This window comes from Botrytis fragariae (assembly GCF_013461495.1).
Source record: "Botrytis fragariae strain BVB16 chromosome Unknown tig00000101, whole genome shotgun sequence".
Lineage (NCBI taxonomy): Eukaryota > Fungi > Ascomycota > Leotiomycetes > Helotiales > Sclerotiniaceae > Botrytis > Botrytis fragariae.
In genome coordinates, this window is record NW_023500996.1 from 525416 (window position 1) to 546534 (window position 21119).

The following is a 21119-nucleotide window of genomic DNA, read 5'->3' on the forward strand; positions in this document are numbered from 1 at the left end:
ACCAGGAGCTTCGTCTTTACGGATACCTTCATACTCCGTTCCCCGGGTACTAATAGCAGCAATGGGCTTCTAGAGGGGCGGGAAGCAGAACCACGGAAGTTAAGACACACTTTCTCGGACTCAAAGTGGCTTTGGAAGCCGTTTCGGTGTCAAAAATGACGAAAATTGAGATGAGAATAGTTACAGCTTTCAATTAGTGATGGAATAACTACTAGCTATAGGCTAATAACTCAGATGAACGACCTCCTGTCTTTCGGGTCGCGAAGAAGAATGGGGTCCATTCTCTTCTCCCTTCTAGACTTTGAAAGCATAATATCCACGCGCTTAATCTACAACCTGTGAAAGCTTAAATCTTAAAATAACCTTAGTGGGTCACTAGAATTATGCTTCAATGTTCGGATCCGATTACACCGTGGACTGTTTGGATACGGCTGCGCTTTGTCTGATTTTGAAACTCGTCGTGGATTGAGAACGCATCATCAGGGTAGTGCCACGTGATTGTATCGATAGATCACACATCAAAATGAAATCGTGGGTATCTACCCTGAAGCTGATCCGGTAGTGTGGCAACGATGAATTCATATTTCACGCAGAGATTCTTATATAACACATCCACGCAAGATACATGCTTGGTTTTGTGCCTTTTTAGAGGAACATATATAGACATTGGGTTCCTTATGTCTATCATTTATCGACACTTGTCACAATATTTTTCGTACTTGTTTCGAGTTTTCTCAATACCTAGTATCTTCGCGACAAACGATCTGGCATTCATTGGCCTTGATTTACGATTTCCCATCGTTCGGACAGGCGCTTTTATCTTTCTATCGGCACATCTTTATCTCAGTATTGATTTCTTCGTTTGAAATTCCCTTTGCAATGGAAGTACCTCAAAGTAATTTGGGGTTGAATCATTCGACGATAAAAGAAATTCACGAAATTCGCAATTGATATTACCAATTTTGCTCTTCTCGTCATTCTGTTCCATGCCACATCTATTCCCGCTGCATCGTTGTGGTATGCCTTCTATAAGGAAGTGCCTCGGTGGTAGAGATAGGGCGACGAGGCGAGGACGATGTCGCTTGTAAATTATGAGAGTGGAAGCAAGTAGTTTGTCTTGTTAATTGACCAATCAAATTTCTCCCGGTCCATCGTGATAATGAAGTCTTTCTTCATGTTTGAGGTGGAAATTGTGACCTGATCAAAAACCGGGTTGTCCAAACGTTCCGCTCTATCTTTCTTTTGTTTCCTGCTTTTATTCAAGATCCCAGGTAAATATTTCGATCAAACATATATTTAGAAGCAGTTTGATTGGGGCGTGAAGTTGCCAATCCGTAGCGCTCATGATTTATTGTTGAGTGTTTGCGAGATTTTAGATAATAGAGGTAGTCACAAACATGGATATCATCGTTGAGATGATTTCAATGAATGAGAAAATATCAAGAATGGAAGATAACCTGAAAATGGCGAGAATGATTTGTACATACACCCCCAACACAGAGTACGACGAAGTATGATACATCCTCACCAATCTCAATAGAATCTATAAGAAATGAGGTAATCAATCTTTCCACGCTCGTAGAACCTCCCTTGTCCGCCTTTTCAATACCATCTTCATGCCAGTCAACTGGTTTTCGTTTCAACACCTTGCTATAGCATTCTGCGATACCTAATGTCGAATGTTCAAGCAAAACCTGCTGTCAGAGGAGGTGATCATCAGGTGTCGCTGACGATACTTGAGAAGAATAGAAGTATGGCTCATCGACAGGGTGATGAAATCCATAGATGGTATTATCGAGGTCCCTCACGGAACGAGTAAATACACACAATATTGCTCCGGGGTGACTTTCAGAGACTTCGTGGCCATTCAAAATACTGTTTTAAATCAGAAGTTCTCCAATTACTTATCTGAAAATGGAGATAGCTAGAGTAACTCTTGACCTCAGGGTTAGTAGTCTCGTAAATATCAGGAGAGTTTTAATCACCATATATTTCTAGATCATGCTAAGAATAACTGTGTGGCAGTTCTTCTAGCTTTCGAAACATCTCTGCCAGTGAGCTTGGAATTGAGTAAGTCTGTGGAGTTCAACCATGAAGGAACACCTGCAATCGGGAATATGCAAGACTGCAAATAGGTCCAGTAAATTAATGATAAGCAAGTGTCGATAGAGCGTGAACTTTTAACACAGACAGGACGAAACAGCCAATGATTAACCAATTTGCGCAACTTCCACTGAACATTCAAGAGCGAAAGGAATCAGAATCATCTCTCGAAGATCTTCATCCCATTGCTCCTTGGAAGTTGTGATTTGCAGATATTCTTTAGAACTACCTGTTGTTCAAATATACCATTCATCATGAAACGAGGTTCTTCTCGACCATTTGCGTCCTGATGCGAATGCGACATGGCGAATACGACACAGCCTTTTCTCATCCGTGCCACTGCTGTGCAAACAAATCGGATTATCGGACATCTCGGAGATTTTCCGGATAGAGTTTTGTCCCACTATTTTTGTGGCTTATCATTTGTAATTGGATGAGAGTAATTGGCAAGCTGGCAATATGTACCTCGTTTTATGATTCCTAGACACCGTTGCTAGGCAAAGGTGCAGAGCAAAATGGTTTCTTCTATCTTTGGCCAATAATGGCAGATTTGCTAGAGAAAGATCGCATCGCGTATCTAAGAATTTGTTGGATAGTGGGGGGTCCTCGCACCTAAAATTTGGGCATACGAAAACACAATTAGCCGTTTCGTTTCGGTGGTTTGCGATGCGAGCAAAGTACCGATGCATGCTAATGTTAACTCGTCCATTTAAGAACAAATCCCCTCAGTGGTGCCAAAGTTATATGATAACAGAAACCCGACTTAAAACTTCAAAATCCTGCTGGAGATTCGGAATATATTGAAGAACAAAGATGGCTCCTACCATGTCAACAGAAGGAAATAATATAATTGGAAAATTCTCCCATTTGTTACTTTTTGCTGGAATTATAGTAAGTTAAATCGATCGTCTTGTTTGCATTGATGGCTAATACTTGAACAGACTGCCTGTTACATCACATACAAAGTGATATATAATCTTTACTTCCATCCACTTGCAAAATTTCCTGGCCCAAGGCTAGCTGCAATAACAGATGGCTGGATATGTTGGCACAAGTAAACTTCACAAATTCTGTTGTTCCACGCTCAAAACTAATGAAATGCAGTACTTCCGGAAATTACCACAAGACTATGATCAGCTTGCATCAAAAATATGGTCCAGTTGTCAGATTTGCACCAAATGATTTGTTAGTTCACCAGATTAGCATGTCAAAATGCCACTTTACTAACTCGAGAACAGAGACTTCGCATCTCCTCAAGCAAATCAAGACATTCACGGCCATGTCAAGCAAGGCAAAGCCCTATTTCTCAAAGGGCAAGCTTACAATACTGGTTCGGAAACCAACGTCGGCATTGTTTCAGCAAGAGATCCGGCTGTTCATCGAGAAATCCGAAAATCTCTTGCTCATGCGTTTAGTGCTAAAGCGCTTCGGCTACAAGAGGAAGTGGTGATACAGTATATGGACTTGTTCGTTTCTCAGATACATCAACGTAAGGACGACGAGAAGGGGTTGAACTTGTCAAAAGTAAGTTAGAACAGTCTTGTATGTGAATCACTACTAACAGAACACAGTGGTATAATTGGTTAACTTTTGACATCATTGGTGATCTTGCCTTTGGGGAATCATTCGATGCAGTCAAATCTGGAGAAGGCCATCCGTGGATCAGTCTCATTCTCAGCACCGTCCATCTGATGGCTATCATGGAAATCTTTCGACGCTTCCCATTTTTCATGAACTCATTTTTCAAAAAGATTGCAACATTTCTCATGCCTAAAGGCTTGAAAGAAAAGAGCAAGGTACATTTCCAAAATTCAATGCAAAAAGCAACTCAACGTATGGAACGAGGAAACAATGACCGAGACGATTTCTTCTCTCATCTACTACGCGAAAAAGAAAATGGACCAAAGATTACTCGCGAATTTATTCTAGCGCAATCTAATACGCTTATTGTAGCCGGCTCGGAGACCACCGCCACTTTTCTTATAGGAGTAACATACTATCTTCTTAACAGCCCCGAAACACTGCGACGTCTTAAAGAAGAGATCCGCAATGCATTCACATCTTCAAATGATATTACAAGCGATTCCACAGCAGCCCTTCCATATCTCGCAGCCGTAATCGAAGAAGGTCTTCGCATCTATCCACCCGTACCAATGGGTCTCCCACGCGAGTGTCCGGGCGCCATGATCGATGGTCACTATGTTCCCAAAGGCGCCGTCGTCTGCGTCTCCGGTTACGTTGCTACCCACAACGAAGAATATTTCGCCGATGCCAATGAATTTCATCCCGAGAGATATCTACCTTCTTCCCACCCATTTTATGATCTTCGATATCAAAATGATAACAAAGATGCGAGTAAACCCTTTTCTATGGGTTCCAGAGCATGTTTGGGAGTTAATCTGGCGTATATGGAAATGCGGGTGGTTTTGGCGAGATTGGCTTGGGAATTTGACTGGGAATTGAAAAATAAGGAGTTAGATTGGGAGAGGGATTCAAAATTGGTGGTGCTTTGGAAAAAACCAGAGCTCAGGGTTGGGTTTACCCCGGTGAAGAGATGAGCTGGGAAGGTGTTATCTAGAGGCGTTTTGTTTTCTTTCTTTCCTGCTTTCTGTTGAACAGAAATAATTCTCGTGGCAATGGTCCATAACCCTGGGGAATTTGAATAATAAAAGGGTGAATACAAATTAGACTTTTTTCTGCAACGTTCCGTCCCGAATCCTGAATCTGAGAACGAATTGAGACAATTAGAGGTAGGTAGTTAAGTGTTTGCCGTCTTCGAGAACTTGATGCTGGAAGCCGTGAACTAGATATTTATGTATACATGTATACAAGATGCTGGAAATACGAGAACGTGTTTCGGGTTGCAAGGACAACAGGAGTCGGGATGGAAGCTGCATGAAAGTTTATTGAGGGACGATGTGTTGTTTGGATTGCGGGATTCCAATCTGTTGAATTGACTTCATGTTGGTCACGAAATGTTTTTCTTGATGATGAGACTTCAAGAAGAGCGTTTGATATTATGTTAGGTATATTGGATTGTCCGATACACATCTTTGGAAATAGAAGAATGGTGTGTAGATCAAGTAGTTCAATCTAATGTAATGGGATGATATGTGGATTCATTTCATATCTGAAAACAAACCTCATCCGCAAAATAGGAGCTCATCTTCGAGTTTACAGCTGCACCTCATAGGATGCTGCACGTATTCGCCCTCTCATCTCCCCTCGTTCAGAAGAGACGAAGAAATGATGGGATGAAGTTGACGAACACAGAAATACTTGAACACAGCATGAGATGAGAGTACCATAGAGCAAGATGTATCCTCTACCCCGATCTCGTTCTATGCATTCTCAGTCCCCAATTTTTCAATAATTATCAGATCAGATATGATCGCGAACACTTTCCAAACCACAAGTCAAAAAAAAAAACCATCCCCGCAGCTTCGGATAAGATAAAGAAATTCCGAGACATCCCTGCAACCGATAAGCATAATTGCCCCACGCAGCTTACCGTTAGGATATGATAATTCATGAAAATTTCAAGGGACGAAGCTAGAGCGGAGTACGCCTTTCCAATCAATTCTGGACCTTCCAAAAGAGTCATACAAATGAATAATATAATAGCACCTTCTTTTGACTTTTCTTTCGTTGTTTAGTTTTTCAAAAGTTCTTTTCGTTTCAATATTGTAAGACACGAACTTCTTCTGTTGTTGTTTCAATTTGTGTTCAACGGGTCTGTCTTACAGTCTCACGGTCTTACTGTTTAATGTTTTAATATGAAGTGTATGAGATTGAGTTGCACAATATACATATAGAAAGGTAGGTCAAAACCGTTTTCCTTGGATACTTTTGCGATCTGGGCCCAATTGGATGGATGTGGTGGATGGGGAATTCTAAATGAGGGTGCTACGAGATTTGTGTACCGATGAATCTAATGCTCCTCTCACGCATATCCTCTTCCTATATTATCTCTATACTTCCAATTGAGAATTCGTTCCTTCGACTCTTACGTTGTAAATCTGCGGAAGCAAAGGCAAAAGAGACAATCGCTAATTTGACAATCGCATCAATAGAATGACTCCAAACGAGCAAATAGCTTCCTCGGATCCCTCCCACGATGTAGAGAAAGGTCCCTCAAGCGGTCTCCCATCCCCTCATGACCCTCTCGCTCTTTCGCCCTCGATATCCCCCACGCGCGATATTACAGATTCTGCGATCTCTCGCCCCCAAAACCGTTTCTTTACTTTCACTGCACGAATTGAAAATCTTCTTGGTCTGGAAGCGCGGGGTATTCATCGTGTACTCCCCGCTGAGCAAACTACCAAATCTACTCTATCGTTCCTACAAATTGTCGTGCTATGGTTTTCGATCAACACTGCGCCGCAAAATATTACCTTAGCGAGCATTGGGGCTAGTGTTTATGGGCTGGGCTTTTTGGATGCGACGCTTTGTAGTGTTTTCGGGGCAGTGGTGGGAATTTTACCGGTGGCATATACGGCAGGTTGGGGGCCTTGGAGTGGAAATAGAACATTGGTAGGTGGCTCCCTTATTGCCATTGATGTTCATGTGTTCTATGGCTGGTTGGAGTTTTTATGTGTGGTCATTGATTTTGCCACTTGAACATTGAGATTTTTCGGCCCCTGAGGTGAAAATTGGCTAACCGAGTATCTAGATATGCGCTCGATTCACAATGGGATGGTGGCCAGTAAAGATCTGTGTGATATTGAATGTGGTAATCTTATTAGGATATTCTATGATTGATGCCGTAGTAGCTGGTCAGATGTTGTCTGCTGTATCACCAAATGGTAGCCTTTCAGTGGAAGTCGGAATAGTCGTTTCAGCTATCTTGACTTTCTCGGTCACAACATTCGGCATCAAGATATTTCATCACTACGAGAGATTTGCCTGGATTCCTCAAACATTCGTTCTCCTGATTTTAGCAGGAACTGCAGGACCGAAATTTGACCTCCATAGTAAACCTACAGTTGAAGGCGCAACGCTTGCCGGGAACCGACTTTCATTCTTCTCCATTTGTCTTAGCGCCGCAGTCACATATGCCCCTATAGCAGCTGATTTCTTCGTCTACTGCGATCCAAAGATTGCTTCTCGGTGGAAAGTTTTCGCAGCAACACTACTCGGTCTCTCTCTCTCCTTCACACTCACTTTTGTCATAGGAGCCGGTCTCGCATCTGGTATCGCCAATAACCCTTCTTGGGAAGCGGCAGGTGCAGGTACAGGTGCTCTTATAGTAGCTGGTTTTGAAAGTCTAGGTGGATTTGGCAAATTTTGCTCTGTGGTTGCTGCGTTGGGCTTAATCGCCAATATGGTACCGCCTACCTATTCTTGTGGTATTGATTTTCAAATTCTAGGCCGTTATCCAGCCATGGTTCCGAGATTCTTGTGGAATACATTTGGAGTGGTAGTATTTACCGTCTGCGCACTTGCAGGACGTAATGATCTCTCTGAGATTTTTACCAATTTTCTATCCTTGATGGGATATTGGGTTGTACTCTGGATTGTCATTACATTGGAAGAAGAATTCATATTCAGACGTCGTAAGAATCCTACGTTTCTATGGAGTGACTGGCATAAACAAGAGAAAATGCCGCTGGGAATTGCGGCATTGGTGGCGTTTTGTATAGGATGGGTAGGAGCCATTTTGTGTATGAGTCAATATTACTTTATCGGACCGCTTGCGAAAATGGTAGGGAGTGAGGGGGGTGATATGGGTAACTACGTTGGGTTCGCTTGGGCCGGATTGGTGTACCCCGTGCTGAGATGGTGGGAGCTGAGGAAGTTTGGTAGATAGGGAGGACTTGGAAGAAGAGGACTGAGAGATGGGATAGATATAGATGAATGGGATAGTTACGAAAATTATGATATATGGAAAAGTTATGGATGGAAAAGGGATACGGACACTATAGTAACGGCTTTAAAAAAAATTATATACATGGCAATACGTTTTAGACATATCATTTGACATGGAATTTCAAACTTTATTAAGCATATGTTGCAGAATAAATGAATCTTTTGGAATACTTGAAGAATGAATCATGTTTCTTGTCAGACTACTTGATCTGAAGTTTATCCTGATCGACAGATCGTCAGATCTTCAGGGGACTTCTCCGCTCTTAATGTTCGTTATCTTACCATGTCCTATCATCTCATGCTCGGAGCGGTAATGATGGAGATGGTGAAACACGAAGGGAATCCATGGATGTACACGTGAAATATGTTTTCAGCTGTGGGGATTTGGATTTGATTTGATTGTGTGTGCAGATGGGAGAGGAGGGGATTGGATGAAAGGATTGGATGGAGAATTAGATGGGGATAGAATGCATGCATGTTTCAGTATATGCAGAGAGCCGGAGTGATGTCGTCTGATGGATGGGATGAGATACTTTGGATGATTGACCGGATGAGATGGGATGGGATCATGTGGGAGGTTGTATTTGGGGAAGTTGGGGGGGTTGTGTTTTGTTTTGATGGAGAGGTTTATGTGAGTGGATGTGAAATTTTAGAGTTCAAGAAGGAGATGGGAACCATGGGGATGTTGTGAGGTGGTGTGTATGAAGCTGTGTATGTGTAGGTAGGTAGGTAGGTAGGTAGGCATGTTCTACATCTTTTGCCTGCTAGATCATGAAAGTCATCCAATATCTGAAAAGGGAGAGAGAGCTTTCTCGAATCGAATTGAGGATTTGATGATGGGGTCATTCTGAGCGTTCCTCTTCTCTTTACGCTCTGTCGAAAAAGTGACGATTAGACTCAGAATGATCTCCTTTCTCAATTGACCAATCTCAATTGACCAATCTCAATTGACCAATCTCAATTGACCAATCTCAATTGACCAATCCCTCCTAACGATAAAAAGGTGTTAGTTGATCGGTGCTTGACTTGACTAGTATCACATGATCCGGGTAATCCTCCCTATGTCGGTGAAATGAAAGCCGAACTTGATTGCTGGAATCTTTGCTAGAATGTTGCAGAGATTTGGACGGTAAATCAATCACACGTGAAACAGACGTATTTGAAGGGGTTGAAAGAATGATTGGCTTTTGATTTTCTTGAAACTTAATTGAAAGTATATTTCACAGAACAACCGAGGAAGATACTCGAATTATCGATGTGAACAAGCCCGGCCTGATCCCCCTGACGTAGAAACAGACCCTTTATGTGTTAAACTTACTTAGTAAATTGATCCCGAGGTGAAAAGTTCTCCACCCCTAAAGACAAAGCAAAGTCGGAATTCCAGATCCCTATACTTTACTGTATGAAGTTAACAGCGGGCTACTATTGTCTTTAGTAATATGTGTGGCGTGGGGGGCTACGAGTCAATGTGGGCATTCTCCTGTCAATCACTTCATGCTAATACCCAGCGACGCAGCTAGCCGAGAGCTGACAGTACTATTGAATTTTTCAAGACAAGACAGCAAGATACGAGAAGGTGACTATGGCGATACGAGAACATTCTATATGTGTGAAAATGACATTGTGATGTTCTGGAGCGTGTACCAATGGATATGCGAAGATGTGAAGATGTGAAGACTTTCTTCTATCTATTAATGAACCCAAGAAAAAGGGAACTACTGTAGTATACAAGCGGAACAGACAGTCAAAGTTTCTCCGGCTTCAGGTTAGACTCTAATGCTAAAGTTAAGTCTAAAGTTAAATATTTAAAAAAATTTCAATTTTCTCCTTTATTCGTGCGCTATCAACATCTTGAAAATGCACTAGATGCTCGTATTTCATTCATGTACCTGTACAGTAATCAATGTATCGAGGTAGGTGGGTATTCAAACCAACCGATGCCAGCATACATACCAATTGCACATCACTCATATTATTGCAGATGAGGTCATATCATCTTGATCAGCAAATTCAAATGAATGGTTCGGCCATTATTTTCCCGTCGAAAATTCACCGCAAACAGACATCTTCAGCCACCACTCTATTTATATCATCCCAATCAACCAATCGAATCTTTTCGGCTGTGGCTTCAAACCTGAGCAAAAATTCCATACTTCAGCCACACAGACTGACTATGCACTCGTTCGGATCGTCCGTCTGCTAAGAAAAAACTGGTTCGTGTTCCCAGTCAGTTCACAATCCAAACTGAAAGAAACGCCGAAAACAGCCTGAAGAGCAGACTGACCTCACTCATTTATCCAATTGGGCTATGTACAAAGTTATACAAAGGCTTTGCATGGTGGACCCGCGCGGGAACGACAGGGTTTGACGTGGGTGGCCCGGTTACGGTCTGTCAACTACTATCTAGCATGATGTCTTGAAGATCGGGATACGATGAGTGAGATAGGATAGGTAGGTGGCAGGTATAAGAATGGACGATCTCCGTTTCTGGAGTTCCGTACGTTCGATATCTTTCTTCACGGATCAAATCATATTCAATCGTTTATCTTGCAGTCAATCTTTGACCTGCCTTATCCATTCAGTTGCATTTACCGTCCCCGCTTTGCTGCAGGTCTATCTGTGAAGCCGTTTCATCTTCGTCTGAGTCCTGAGCATTTTTTTCGCGGAGGGCCAGTGCCTTTGGTTACATCTTTGTGGGGTAAAGTCTAGATTGGTAACGATTTACTTGGGAGATTATCCGTACGACTCTTTCTTTGTTTTGTTGAGGGAGGGGAAGAGTATAGGTATAAGAGACATCCGCTTTTGGGGGGTTTTCGTCTTGGTATATCTCAACTTCATTTCAAAATCTTATATCCGGATTTCGTTTCGTTCTTTGCTCGACGCGGTTGAAACATCTGATAATCTGAAAACATACGGACTATTCACCTACCACGGATACTTTTCTATAATATCTCGAGCATATATTCATATCAATCCTCTCATATACGGGTCTTCGACTTCAGACCTCAAAATGCAACTCTCGTCGACCTTTCTCTTCGTGACAGCTGCTGTACTCGGTACCTTTTCACTCGTCACAGCCACGCCAATGCCTTGCAGCGACGTAAGTTCCTCCTCATCATCCTTCTTATCTACTTCACAATCTCTCTCGTCCCCACATATTCCCCATATTGATAATTCAAAACTAACATGGATAACTAGGCAACAAGAGATCTTGTACTCAGAGGAACCTTAGATCCAAGCGCATGTTGTAGTTATGGTGTATGTAAAGGGCTCGTAAATGTCCAAGGTGGTTGAGCGAGCTTTATCTTTGATGGTTTGAAGGAAAGATGATGAATGAAGAGGGACGTCACTCTCGTCGGTTCAAGAGACATTGAGGTACAATCCATCGCAGGATTGAATATTTGGGGTATCGGGTTGGCGTTCATTACACGACATCACAATCTACACAATAAGATTGGATTTTTGTTAGGTGTTCATGGCTACAATCACCTATTGGGTTACAAGGTCGCCACGAGATTAAATACGGGCAAACGATCAGCGGAGTTATGGGAATGGAATGGGAGCCCGGCTTTACAGAACAAAACACTCAACAATGGTTCGTAGGATTAGGTTATGGATATATGGGTTTGTGGTATCAATTACCACGGGTCGTATGTAGAGTTTAGTACATACGTATCGTTTATAAGAAGTTTTTGAAGAAGGAACGAAAGTTTTGTGCCTCTCACACCTTTGATCTCGTGCGATTCTTTGTTCTTCTCTGCATTCTACATATTTACGTGGGTATATAAAGTCTGTCACCACCGTCAACGTCGTCGACCCATCGTGTGGTTGGGACAAAATACCTAGTAATGATGTTTGGCCAATTTTGCTTTGGTGTTTGATTCAGATAGACATGTAGAATGTTAGGTTAACTTTGAGAACCGGCCCATTTTACAGGAAAGTAAATTTTACCTCTGGGAGTCTAGTAATCCATATCCAATAGTTTGAGCACCGAAATGTCAATGTTAATGTTACGAGAGAATATGATATGTGAGATATACAACTGACAAGTGAAGCTGAACTCAGCTACCTAGCGTGTAGTAAAGCTTTCAACGATTCATAGCGATCCAGACAATGTAATTATTCCCAACTGGGACACCATTAAAGAATAGACGACGCGCAAGCGAGGAAGTCGCACCTCTCGCCTCTTCCAGCCATAACATTTACGACGAGGTTGGGAGATTTTTAACTTTACAATAAGAAATCATGTTTCCTTATCTTTTCTTTTAAAAAAACTTTCTTTTTCTTTTTGCCTCGTACGATTGACTACTCGTGGCATTGGCGTACCAAGTACCAGGTACGCTACTGTACGCTACTAGTCACCGGTCTAGATCTCTTCATGCTGTCTCAGATTTTGAAGAGAAAAATGTTATAAAGTCAGCTTCTTTCGTTTTCGTTGAGTATCCAGGCGAGGACTCATCGGATTCATTATACACTCACTGTACGACCTGACAAGAACCCTCTCCTCCACCCCATCAAATCGACACTCTTCATTTCTACACACAAAAGACAATCATAAGATTGACATCTTACCTACTTCAACAAACCATGGATCCCACCAATATATCTATTCTCCTAAACAACACATCTCTTCTCATAACCGGTACCTCGCTCTTTGTAAATGGAACACTCATAAATGAAAATATCTATGAACATACATCCGCGTGTACAGCTTATAAACCGCGAAGAAGCGATACCTCTCTCACGGTGTTTATTATATTTATATTTCTCGCCGGTTCGTTTCTGGGATATGGGTTTGGTGCTGTGGGGAGGAAGGAGAGGGTGGAGTTATTGTGGACGCGCAGGTCTAAGGGGAATTGGATGGGGGAGAAATGTAAGGGGATGAGGGGGGTTGAGGAGCAGAGGGAGAGAGATGGGGGTGGGGATTGTGAGACGGGGTTTACACTATTGGAAAGGAGAGAGAAGAGGGAGGAGATGGTGTTGGGGAGTGGGTGTGAGAGTGATGGGTTTGGTAGGGGAAATGAGATGGAGAGGGGATGGGGATGTGGAGTTAGCTTGGCTGCGGAGGAGAATGTGGATGGTGGGATGGATGGTCCTTGGAGGGAGCCAAATTTGTTTCTTTGTAGTTGAGGGGGAGATAATGAGGGGGAGGCGGAGATGAGGGAAATGTAGGAAAGAGGGGATTTTGGATAGAATGGGAAGCAGGGTGCGACGAAAATGAGGAAGATGAAATGAATGGATGGTTCATATACATGGACGAGCAACTGGGCAATTTGAATCTTAGGACATCTTCCATATCTCATTTGATTTTTACTATCAGTCCCAGCCAAATTTTGTTCAGCGAAACTCTGATATGCCACTTTCTCCCTCACTCATCAAACCCCAACTTAAAGCTTCGCATCACCCTTCAAAACATCTCTCAAAAATGACAATGCCTCTTTTGCAAATACAACCATGTTCCCCTCTCTATCACCACCCAATCCCGTACTCAAATCTTTCTTATACGTTCCATTTTCCGTTGCGATAGCTAGGGCTACATATCCTCTTTATGTTGTATCATGTATTAGCTTTCATCCATCATGCACTTCTAGTTTATCCATCATACAACCACCTATCCCCGCACTTCTCTGGGACAGAAGAATCAAGGAGGATACAAGCAGAAAAGAAGGAAATATAAAAAGAACAAAAAAAAAAAAGAAACATACGGCTGTCTATTCCTTCCCTCTCCACTAGCACCAGGTCCCGCAGTCCCACTCTCACAAACACAATAAGTACTTCCCAATTTTGCCCTCACATTCTCAGCAATACCCGCCACGACATCTGGTGTAGGTACACTATACGAAGCTATGGTTTCTGGGGTCCAACCGGCTTGTAGATAGATTAGTATGTGGAAACACAAGAGAAAGCTCAACAATGACACTACGAAATGAAGAAACTGCGGAGTTACCAAAAGCTATTCTCGATTCCAACGTGTAAACCGTCAGACCGCCTTTAAATACCTTACTGGCACCGGATGTACTGAGAATAGAAGCGGATATGATACCTCCCGCTGCCTGTTTTTGTTAGATTCTTTCTCCTTTTCTTTTTTCATACACATTTTATCTCCCACCACTCATCTACTTAAACGTCCTTAATCCCTATTTCCCACTCCTCAAGCCAGCTGGAACACACCCAGATAGCCCAGAGATTATAATCCGTACCACAAAGCAAACCCAGCACTTCCTCCCGAACCTCCCGAACAATCACATAACTCTCACTCCCACTCCCGCTCCCACTTCAAACCACGTACCACACAACACAAACCCTAAACATTAACAACAAGAAAGCAAATAAAACATACCGTCTCAGCTACACTAACAGTTTCCCCTCTCTCCTTCAATAACTTTGCAACTTCAATCACCACTTCCTTTACTTTCTGTGGCGGGAATTCCTTTGCTCCAGACATTGTGTTTGTAAATCTCCTGGGTCGGGTATATTGAGGGTGAAAGAAAATGGATGGTTTATGGAATAATGAAGTACGGCAGAGAATTTTTGGTAAAAAGAATTGTGATTTCATTTATGATTTACTGATTGTATTAGGTTTTGATGTTGATTGATAATTGTTCAAGGTCCTTGTATTTCTAAGCATGACGATGAATGGCGGGGTAAGGTTTACTAGCGGCGGGACTCTGCATGTGAAGCAAGCACCTGTGGATTGGAGTCAAATGGATATTCTTTCACGAAAATTCATTGGAGGGACCGTTTGTAAATGGGTAAATAATTTGTGGATAAGAATTTTTGAATTGCGACAGCTTCTACAAGACTTAGGATGTATGCAGATATGCACGGTAACATGCTCAGCCAATCATGGAAGTCAATCGTGTGAGAATTCATGCTGGAAGCCGTTCCATACAAGTCAAACGAGAGAAATTGGCTCAAAGGCCACTATCATCCTGCTTATTGAGCACGAGCTCACATAATCTCTACTTGTCTCTGAAGCTACTGATTCCCCCTGAGATCCAGCGAACGCGCGTTGTCAACCTTACGTGATAAAATGAATCGACCTACTGAACATCAACTTCGACCTTTTGGAAGAGAGTCTAGATTTGAATCATTGTACGATGAATACCGTCGAGCCACCAATCCTTACTTCGTATATGATTCAGAGCCATTTAGAAGAGCTGCCCGTGAAAGATACAGACCCGAATTTCGACTGAGTAGAAGTTTCGATAGAACGACTAAGAATGGGGGGCGAATATTAAGTCCAGAGAGTACAGAATCCATGTTCGACTCAAGCAGCGACTACGAAGACGCGAGATACAAGGATACTTTGCCTTTTGGGAAAGCCATGAAGAAATTACGTACTGTAATCAAGGATGCGGGTGTCATTTATTCGGGAGTTCTTAAAGAGTATGATAGCGACGTTCAAAGTGTCAAGACTTATACACCAGAAAGGATCCTGAGACAGCTATGGACTTTGAAATTGGACAGTGTATCGAAAATTGCAGAACCGACGGAAGATTTAAATCAACATGCAAGATATGGCAACCCGGATCAAGATACCAACATCAAGAAAGTGGACGATTCGGAAGATACACTGTATGAGCAACTCAATCACCAAATCGCACAAGTCATGGAAGCCTTGAAGCAGGCACGTGTGTCAACCGTCGAGGAGAAATCGAGCGCGACTGTGTTCAAAGCATCGGAAAGATTGAAGGAAAAGATCGATACCACAGGTCGGCAGATTCTGGAGTTGTTTCAGAGAGCTCGAGATGGAAGTCAAGACTGCGAAGCCCTTCTGGATGAATTGAATGGGTTGTACACTTTGCTAGAGGGCAATAAAAAATTGTATGCGAATGAGAAGGAGGGAGAAAACATAGAGAGTTCGGTCTCGTCATAGATCGGTGGAATAGAGTTTCGATTGTTTTTGGCGGATGGCATATTCGCGAAGGTGACATTCGTTCATTTCGAGAGAAGTGGTCGATTCTTGGTTTGAAGTTCTGAATATCGAAACAAACATTCGAAATCATTAGTAGTATCCCAACCCACAAGGTTAAATAGGATTACTGACCTAAAGAGAAAAAAAGGTGAAGCGTCGTCCTCAACAGAGTAATCGGAATCGAATTGTACTCAACTTGTCATACCGGAGTAATGACAAGTCCAGCACGCCACGTATTGCACTTAAGTGTCATGCCTCAGCACACACAATCTTCGCAACGGCTCTCCCATAGGAACAATAGTACACAACCATTTTCTCTCCTCCTTTCGGAAGTGATATGTATAGAGTGACCATGCCCTGCTTTTCTGATGCCAATTGCAGACGTGAAATCACGCCGAACCCTCACGGGCAGACCTGTTCATCTTTGCCCGAAGGAAAAGGAACGAGGTAAATTGAAGAGTACTCCGAATTTCTCATATGCAAATGAATTGATCGCAAGCGATCTGATAATCTTGAATGAACAAGTTTATCTGTTTGTAGCATAGAAACGCAGCGTTGATGAGGACGACGCTTGAAGAGGAAAGAAGAAGAGATTCTACAAAAGTTTCTGAGTTTATGACTGTATCAAAAAAAAAGCTCGCTAAGAGATTCTTTAGCGTCAATCTTAAATTTAGCGCCAATCAAAGCCCTTTCACCTGCCAAGATACACCACGGAACTATGTCATTTTGAAATCCCGACAATATTGTGCACAGCCTCAATCAGCCTCAAATCCTTAATCCTTGCTGGTGATTATATGACGCGCCTCTCTCCCATATTAGCTGGATACTTTTACTATTCATTGTTCACCATAAATTGATCGAATTCCTGGGGAAATATAACTCTATCAACGTTAACCTCAGAAAGCGGATCCCATCAATATGTGCTTTATTTTCACCTGTGGAGAACATGGTATGAGAGCTTCCATCACTGAAAGTCTTTGATGGTTCTTTAGCTAACACTTACATAGAGTTCTCATCCCAACTTCAGGGATACGAGAATGTGTTATGTCAATGTCATAATTGTGTAGGTCTTCGATGCTGTTCGTTCCGCTCCTCCAACAACTAACTTATTTGAATAGGGAAATTATTCTGCGAAAGTCATAAAGAGACATCCCTGGTTCACTTTCTGCTTTATCCCGGTTCTCCCATTGAGCTTTCATGCTTACGAAGATGTTGTCTGCTCTATCTGCAATTTCGCACAACCACTCCAAAATCGACCAGATGTTCAATCCCAGATAAACGGAGGAGGTCAAGTGCCATTACAGAATCAACCCCCAGGTGGTGGCGGCGGCGGTGGTGGGCCTGCGAATCCTGGTTGGGGAGGAGGTCCGCCAGGTGGGAAACCACAACAACCAATGCAGTACGCGTAACATACTGCTTGAGAGGGGCAGATTAGGAGACGGTCGAAGCTATAGGGAGAGTTTGGGTTGAGGATATTTCAAGGCTGTATCAATAAATATGCGATCCAGGACACTCAGACTGGAAAGAGGATTGGTTCGGAGGGCGTGGTACGGAGTTTTATAACGGAAATCGGGATTGGTTGATACTATTGGTGATATCTTAAACTTGGGCAAGAATTAATTTGATGTTGTATTCCTAGGAAGAATTATTAATGAGATAGTTGTTTTCTATGTCCTGAAGTATCAGGTTCCTGTTGTCGACATGTTGCGCTTCATTTGACTTTGCAAGCTGCGGATTGACCATTGTTAATGAAAAGGAGATCGAGAAGTGATCTCTTGGATATTTGAATATTCTCAAGATGAACATTAAGTAACTGCTCGGGACTAGTCAAGGTCAATTATCCGGACTGATATCCAATGGCAACGATTTGGAGCCCGCCATCTAAAGGGAATGATAATCAAACTGTCTCTGATGGGATGATTGATTCATCCTCTTATTGATTGGTGTTCCAGAAGATCATTTCTGTGATTGGCACAGTTATCAGAGAAGCTCTCAACGCAAACATTTGACAAGGTCTAGAATCGATATGCAAGATGCAATTGCTTTTTTGCATCCCGCATGGAGATGAATTTCTCCGTGGGGTCAAGAGACCCATGGTTCATCGGAACACACCGTATCTGATAAAGCAGAAGTCTGTATTAAGCATATCGAGCACCTCATCGACACAATTTTCATCAGAGTATGTATATGTCTGCGGTATCGGAATGCTTTGAACAATCTTCTATAGTATTGCCTTTTCTTGGTCTTACTCCACTTGATGTCACTGTCCAATCACGAGTTCTGCCCTTTCCCCCTGCCTTTGCATGTCTTCTCACATTTTTCCCATCAGTTCCAATTTCCTTATCGATGGCTTTTGAAAATTGCTTCTTATCAATTGCAAAATAGCCAATCAAGAGTTAATCTTTTGTCTATCGTACAGATCGCTTAACCCCCAATGTCCAAGCTCCCGATGATGCAGTGAGATAGCAAGGATTTAGGGAAACTCCTAGGTAATTCTATATGTTTTATTTGATAAAATTATCATCATTCAACCTTATCTATTATACAAACTTCAAACTGTGGTGGTGATCACCGTTTTCTCTCATCCCTCTCATCCAGATCTCTTATCCATTATATGATGAGTAACTTATGTAAGGTAAAAAAACACCAAGGTTTAATGTCACCCCTTCTTTTCAGCTCTTACTTCCGGCGACTGGTCAGTATCACAGTTATCAGTATTACCCCAAAATGTAATAACCTAGTTGCATATCTCCATATACCTAGTATGATATGATATAATATAATAACAGCTTTGCCCCCTCATGTGCCACATGTGTAGATTTTTATTAACTTTGTGAAAACGACATCACATCCATTGTATTGAGGTCGATTGTCTCTTTTCAGCCAATATGCCTATCTCACCTCCACTCAGCTCTGGCTGGGGCTATGGAATCGTTCTCGGTTTGGGTGCTCTATTCGCATTTGGCATGGTAAGTTTTACACCCAATTGCTACAATTGAGTCTCAAACTGACTTCTTTGGATCAATTAGATCCTTGTAACATGGATCCTCAAACGATACAACCACGAATTACAAACATCAGAGATGTTTAGTACAGCTGGAAGAACAGTGAAGTCGGGATTGGTGGCATCTGCGGTTGTATCTTCGTGGACCTGGGCTGCCACATTACTGCAAAGTTCTGGTGTTGCATACAAATATGGTGTTTCTGGACCTTTTTGGTATGCATCTGGGGCTACGGTTCAGATTCTATTGTTCGCAACTATTGCCATTGAGTTAAAGAGGAGGGCACCAAATGCTCATGTAGGTTTGGCAAATCTGGCAGGTATAGAAACATACTGATTGATCTTAGACTTTCCTTGAAGTCATCAGAGCTAGATATGGGGTACATGCTCATATCGTATTTACGGTCTTTGGCTTAATGACCAATATCCTTGTCACTGCAATGCTTTTGACAGGTGGTGCCGCTGTGGTATCTTCCTTGACAGGAATGCCTACACCTGCTGGTAAGAGAATCATTTGATACTAGATTCCCAGTTACTTACATCATATAGCTTGTTTCCTCCTGCCATTGGGTGTAGTTATGTATACCATGTTCGGTGGTATTAAAGCTACTTTCCTCACTGATTGGGTTCATACGTTTATGCTCTTAATCATCATCCTAATCTTCGCATTCACCACCTATGCTACAAGTGAAGTACTTGGATCGCCAAAAGCGGTATTTGATCTCTTACTCAAAGCAGCAGCCGATCATCCAGTCGAAGGCAATTCTGGTGGTAGTTATCTCACTATGAAATCTTCAGAAGGTGCCATCTTCTTCGTCATCAATATCGTTGGAAATTTTGGAACTGTGTTCTTGGATAATGGATACTACAACAAGGCAATTGCTGCATCCCCAGTGCATGCGCTTCCAGGTTATATCATGGGTGGAATCTCTTGGTTTGCCATTCCATGGCTGTGTGCTACAACCATGGGTCTAGCAGCCATTGCTCTAGAAGGCAACCCAGTCTTTCCTACTTATCCTAATCGTATGGATCCCGCCGATGTCTCAGCAGGTCTTGTACTTCCATATGCCGCCGTTGCCATCCTCGGAAGTGGTGGTGCCGTTTGTACACTTTTGATTGTTTTCATGGCCGTCACATCAGCATCGTCTGCCGAACTAATCGCCGTCTCTTCAATCTTCACATATGATATCTATCAAACATATTTCAACCCAAAAGCAAGTGGAAAGAGATTGATTTACATGAGTCATGCTATGGTCATTGGCTTTGGTTTGTTCATGGCTGCTTTTTCAACTGGTTTATACTATGCTGGTATTTCCATGGGTTATCTCTACCTCATGATGGGTGTAATCATCTCCTCTGCCGTGATCCCCGCGACTCTAACAATCATGTGGGCTGGCCACAATCGTTGGGCTGCCGCACTCACTCCACCTCTTGGTCTTATTTGCGCTGTTATCGCATGGCTCGTCACCGCCAAGAAAGAATGTGGCTCCCTCGATGTCGATTGCACTGGTTCTAACAACCCCATGTTAGCAGGAAATGTCACGGCTCTTCTTTCACCTCTCATTTTCACCCCTCTCTTCACCTTAATTTTCGGTTGGGATAAATATGACTGGGAATCCATGGCCGCTATCCGTAGAGGCGATGACCACGATTTAGCTGACGCAGCCGACGTAGACCTCGAACTCGTACCAGGTGAAACCCGCGCCTCGGCCGCAGAGGAAGCACTCGAACAAACTAAACTTCTACGCGCTTCAAAAATCGCAAAGGGTATGACTGTCATCCTGACTCTCGCGTTGTTAATATTATGGCCCATGCCCATGTACGGCAGCGGCTATATCTTTTCCGAGAAATTCTTTACCGGTTGGGTTGTCGTGGGTATCATTTGGTTAATAGGTAGTACATTGACGGTGGGTGTTTATCCTGTATTCGAGGGAAGACATTCGTTGGCGAGGACGGCAAAGTCAATTTATTTGGATATTACTGGAAAACAACATCCAAGTAAACACCATAGGCCAGAAGCTACGTATGTAGAGGGAGTAAAGGATGATGGGACTGAGACGCCGCCAGTCGGGGGTAGCGAAAAGGAAATCGCGGAAAAGAGTGAGGCTACTGCTCAGTAGGCATAGTTGGGGCGGGTTGGGTGTTTTGTTGGGAATGGAATGGAATGGATGCTCGATGATACCATAAATATTTTTCACTTTGCTATATTTGTTTGCTTTTTGTCAGCGG

General features: G+C 42.6%; 7 protein-coding genes across 7 annotated transcripts; 6 read left to right on the top strand and 1 right to left on the bottom strand.

Annotated features, from left to right (window-relative positions):
- Positions 1 to 2405: 2405 nt before the first annotated feature.
- Positions 2406 to 2816, top strand: Bfra_008795 (uncharacterized protein; the record flags this gene model as incomplete). The annotated part of the gene is made up of 3 exons (XM_037339152.1): positions 2406 to 2514; positions 2588 to 2676; positions 2700 to 2816. The coding sequence occupies 3 exons, from the start codon at positions 2406 to 2408 to the stop codon at positions 2814 to 2816; spliced, it is 315 nt and encodes a 104-aa protein (XP_037190718.1).
- A 100-nt stretch (positions 2817 to 2916) lies between these two features.
- Positions 2917 to 7912, top strand: Bfra_008796 (putative nucleoside protein; the record flags this gene model as incomplete). The annotated part of the gene is made up of 7 exons (XM_037339153.1): positions 2917 to 2994; positions 3045 to 3157; positions 3208 to 3288; positions 3342 to 3627; positions 3675 to 4639; positions 6177 to 6636; positions 6776 to 7912. The coding sequence occupies 7 exons, from the start codon at positions 2917 to 2919 to the stop codon at positions 7910 to 7912; spliced, it is 3120 nt and encodes a 1039-aa protein (XP_037190719.1).
- Positions 7913 to 10498: 2586 nt separating this feature from the next.
- Positions 10499 to 11265, top strand: Bfra_008797 (uncharacterized protein; the record flags this gene model as incomplete). Its single annotated transcript, XM_037339154.1, has 2 exons — positions 10499 to 11071; positions 11170 to 11265. The coding sequence occupies exons 1-2, from the start codon at positions 10982 to 10984 to the stop codon at positions 11263 to 11265; spliced, it is 186 nt and encodes a 61-aa protein (XP_037190720.1). The 5' UTR covers positions 10499 to 10981.
- A 2033-nt stretch (positions 11266 to 13298) lies between these two features.
- Bfra_008798 (putative competence damage-inducible protein) lies at positions 13299 to 14452 on the bottom strand. The gene is made up of 4 exons (XM_037339155.1): positions 14312 to 14452; positions 13919 to 14024; positions 13677 to 13839; positions 13299 to 13515 (listed from the first exon to the last, which is right to left on the bottom strand). The coding sequence occupies exons 1-4, from the start codon at positions 14414 to 14416 to the stop codon at positions 13359 to 13361; spliced, it is 531 nt and encodes a 176-aa protein (XP_037190721.1). The 5' UTR covers positions 14417 to 14452; the 3' UTR covers positions 13299 to 13358.
- A 552-nt stretch (positions 14453 to 15004) lies between these two features.
- Bfra_008799 (putative ribonuclease p complex subunit protein) lies at positions 15005 to 15850 on the top strand (the record flags this gene model as incomplete). Its single annotated transcript, XM_037339156.1, has 1 exon — positions 15005 to 15850. The coding sequence occupies one exon, from the start codon at positions 15005 to 15007 to the stop codon at positions 15848 to 15850; it is 846 nt and encodes a 281-aa protein (XP_037190722.1).
- A 937-nt stretch (positions 15851 to 16787) lies between these two features.
- Bfra_008800 (putative upf0768 protein) lies at positions 16788 to 17298 on the top strand (the record flags this gene model as incomplete). The annotated part of the gene is made up of 3 exons (XM_037339157.1): positions 16788 to 16838; positions 16897 to 16952; positions 17008 to 17298. The coding sequence occupies exons 1-3, from the start codon at positions 16808 to 16810 to the stop codon at positions 17296 to 17298; spliced, it is 378 nt and encodes a 125-aa protein (XP_037190723.1). The 5' UTR covers positions 16788 to 16807.
- A 1479-nt stretch (positions 17299 to 18777) lies between these two features.
- Positions 18778 to 21010, top strand: Bfra_008801 (putative urea active transporter protein; the record flags this gene model as incomplete). Its single annotated transcript, XM_037339158.1, has 4 exons — positions 18778 to 18858; positions 18919 to 19188; positions 19238 to 19391; positions 19440 to 21010. The coding sequence occupies 4 exons, from the start codon at positions 18778 to 18780 to the stop codon at positions 21008 to 21010; spliced, it is 2076 nt and encodes a 691-aa protein (XP_037190724.1).
- Between the last annotated feature and the right edge of the window lie 109 nt (positions 21011 to 21119).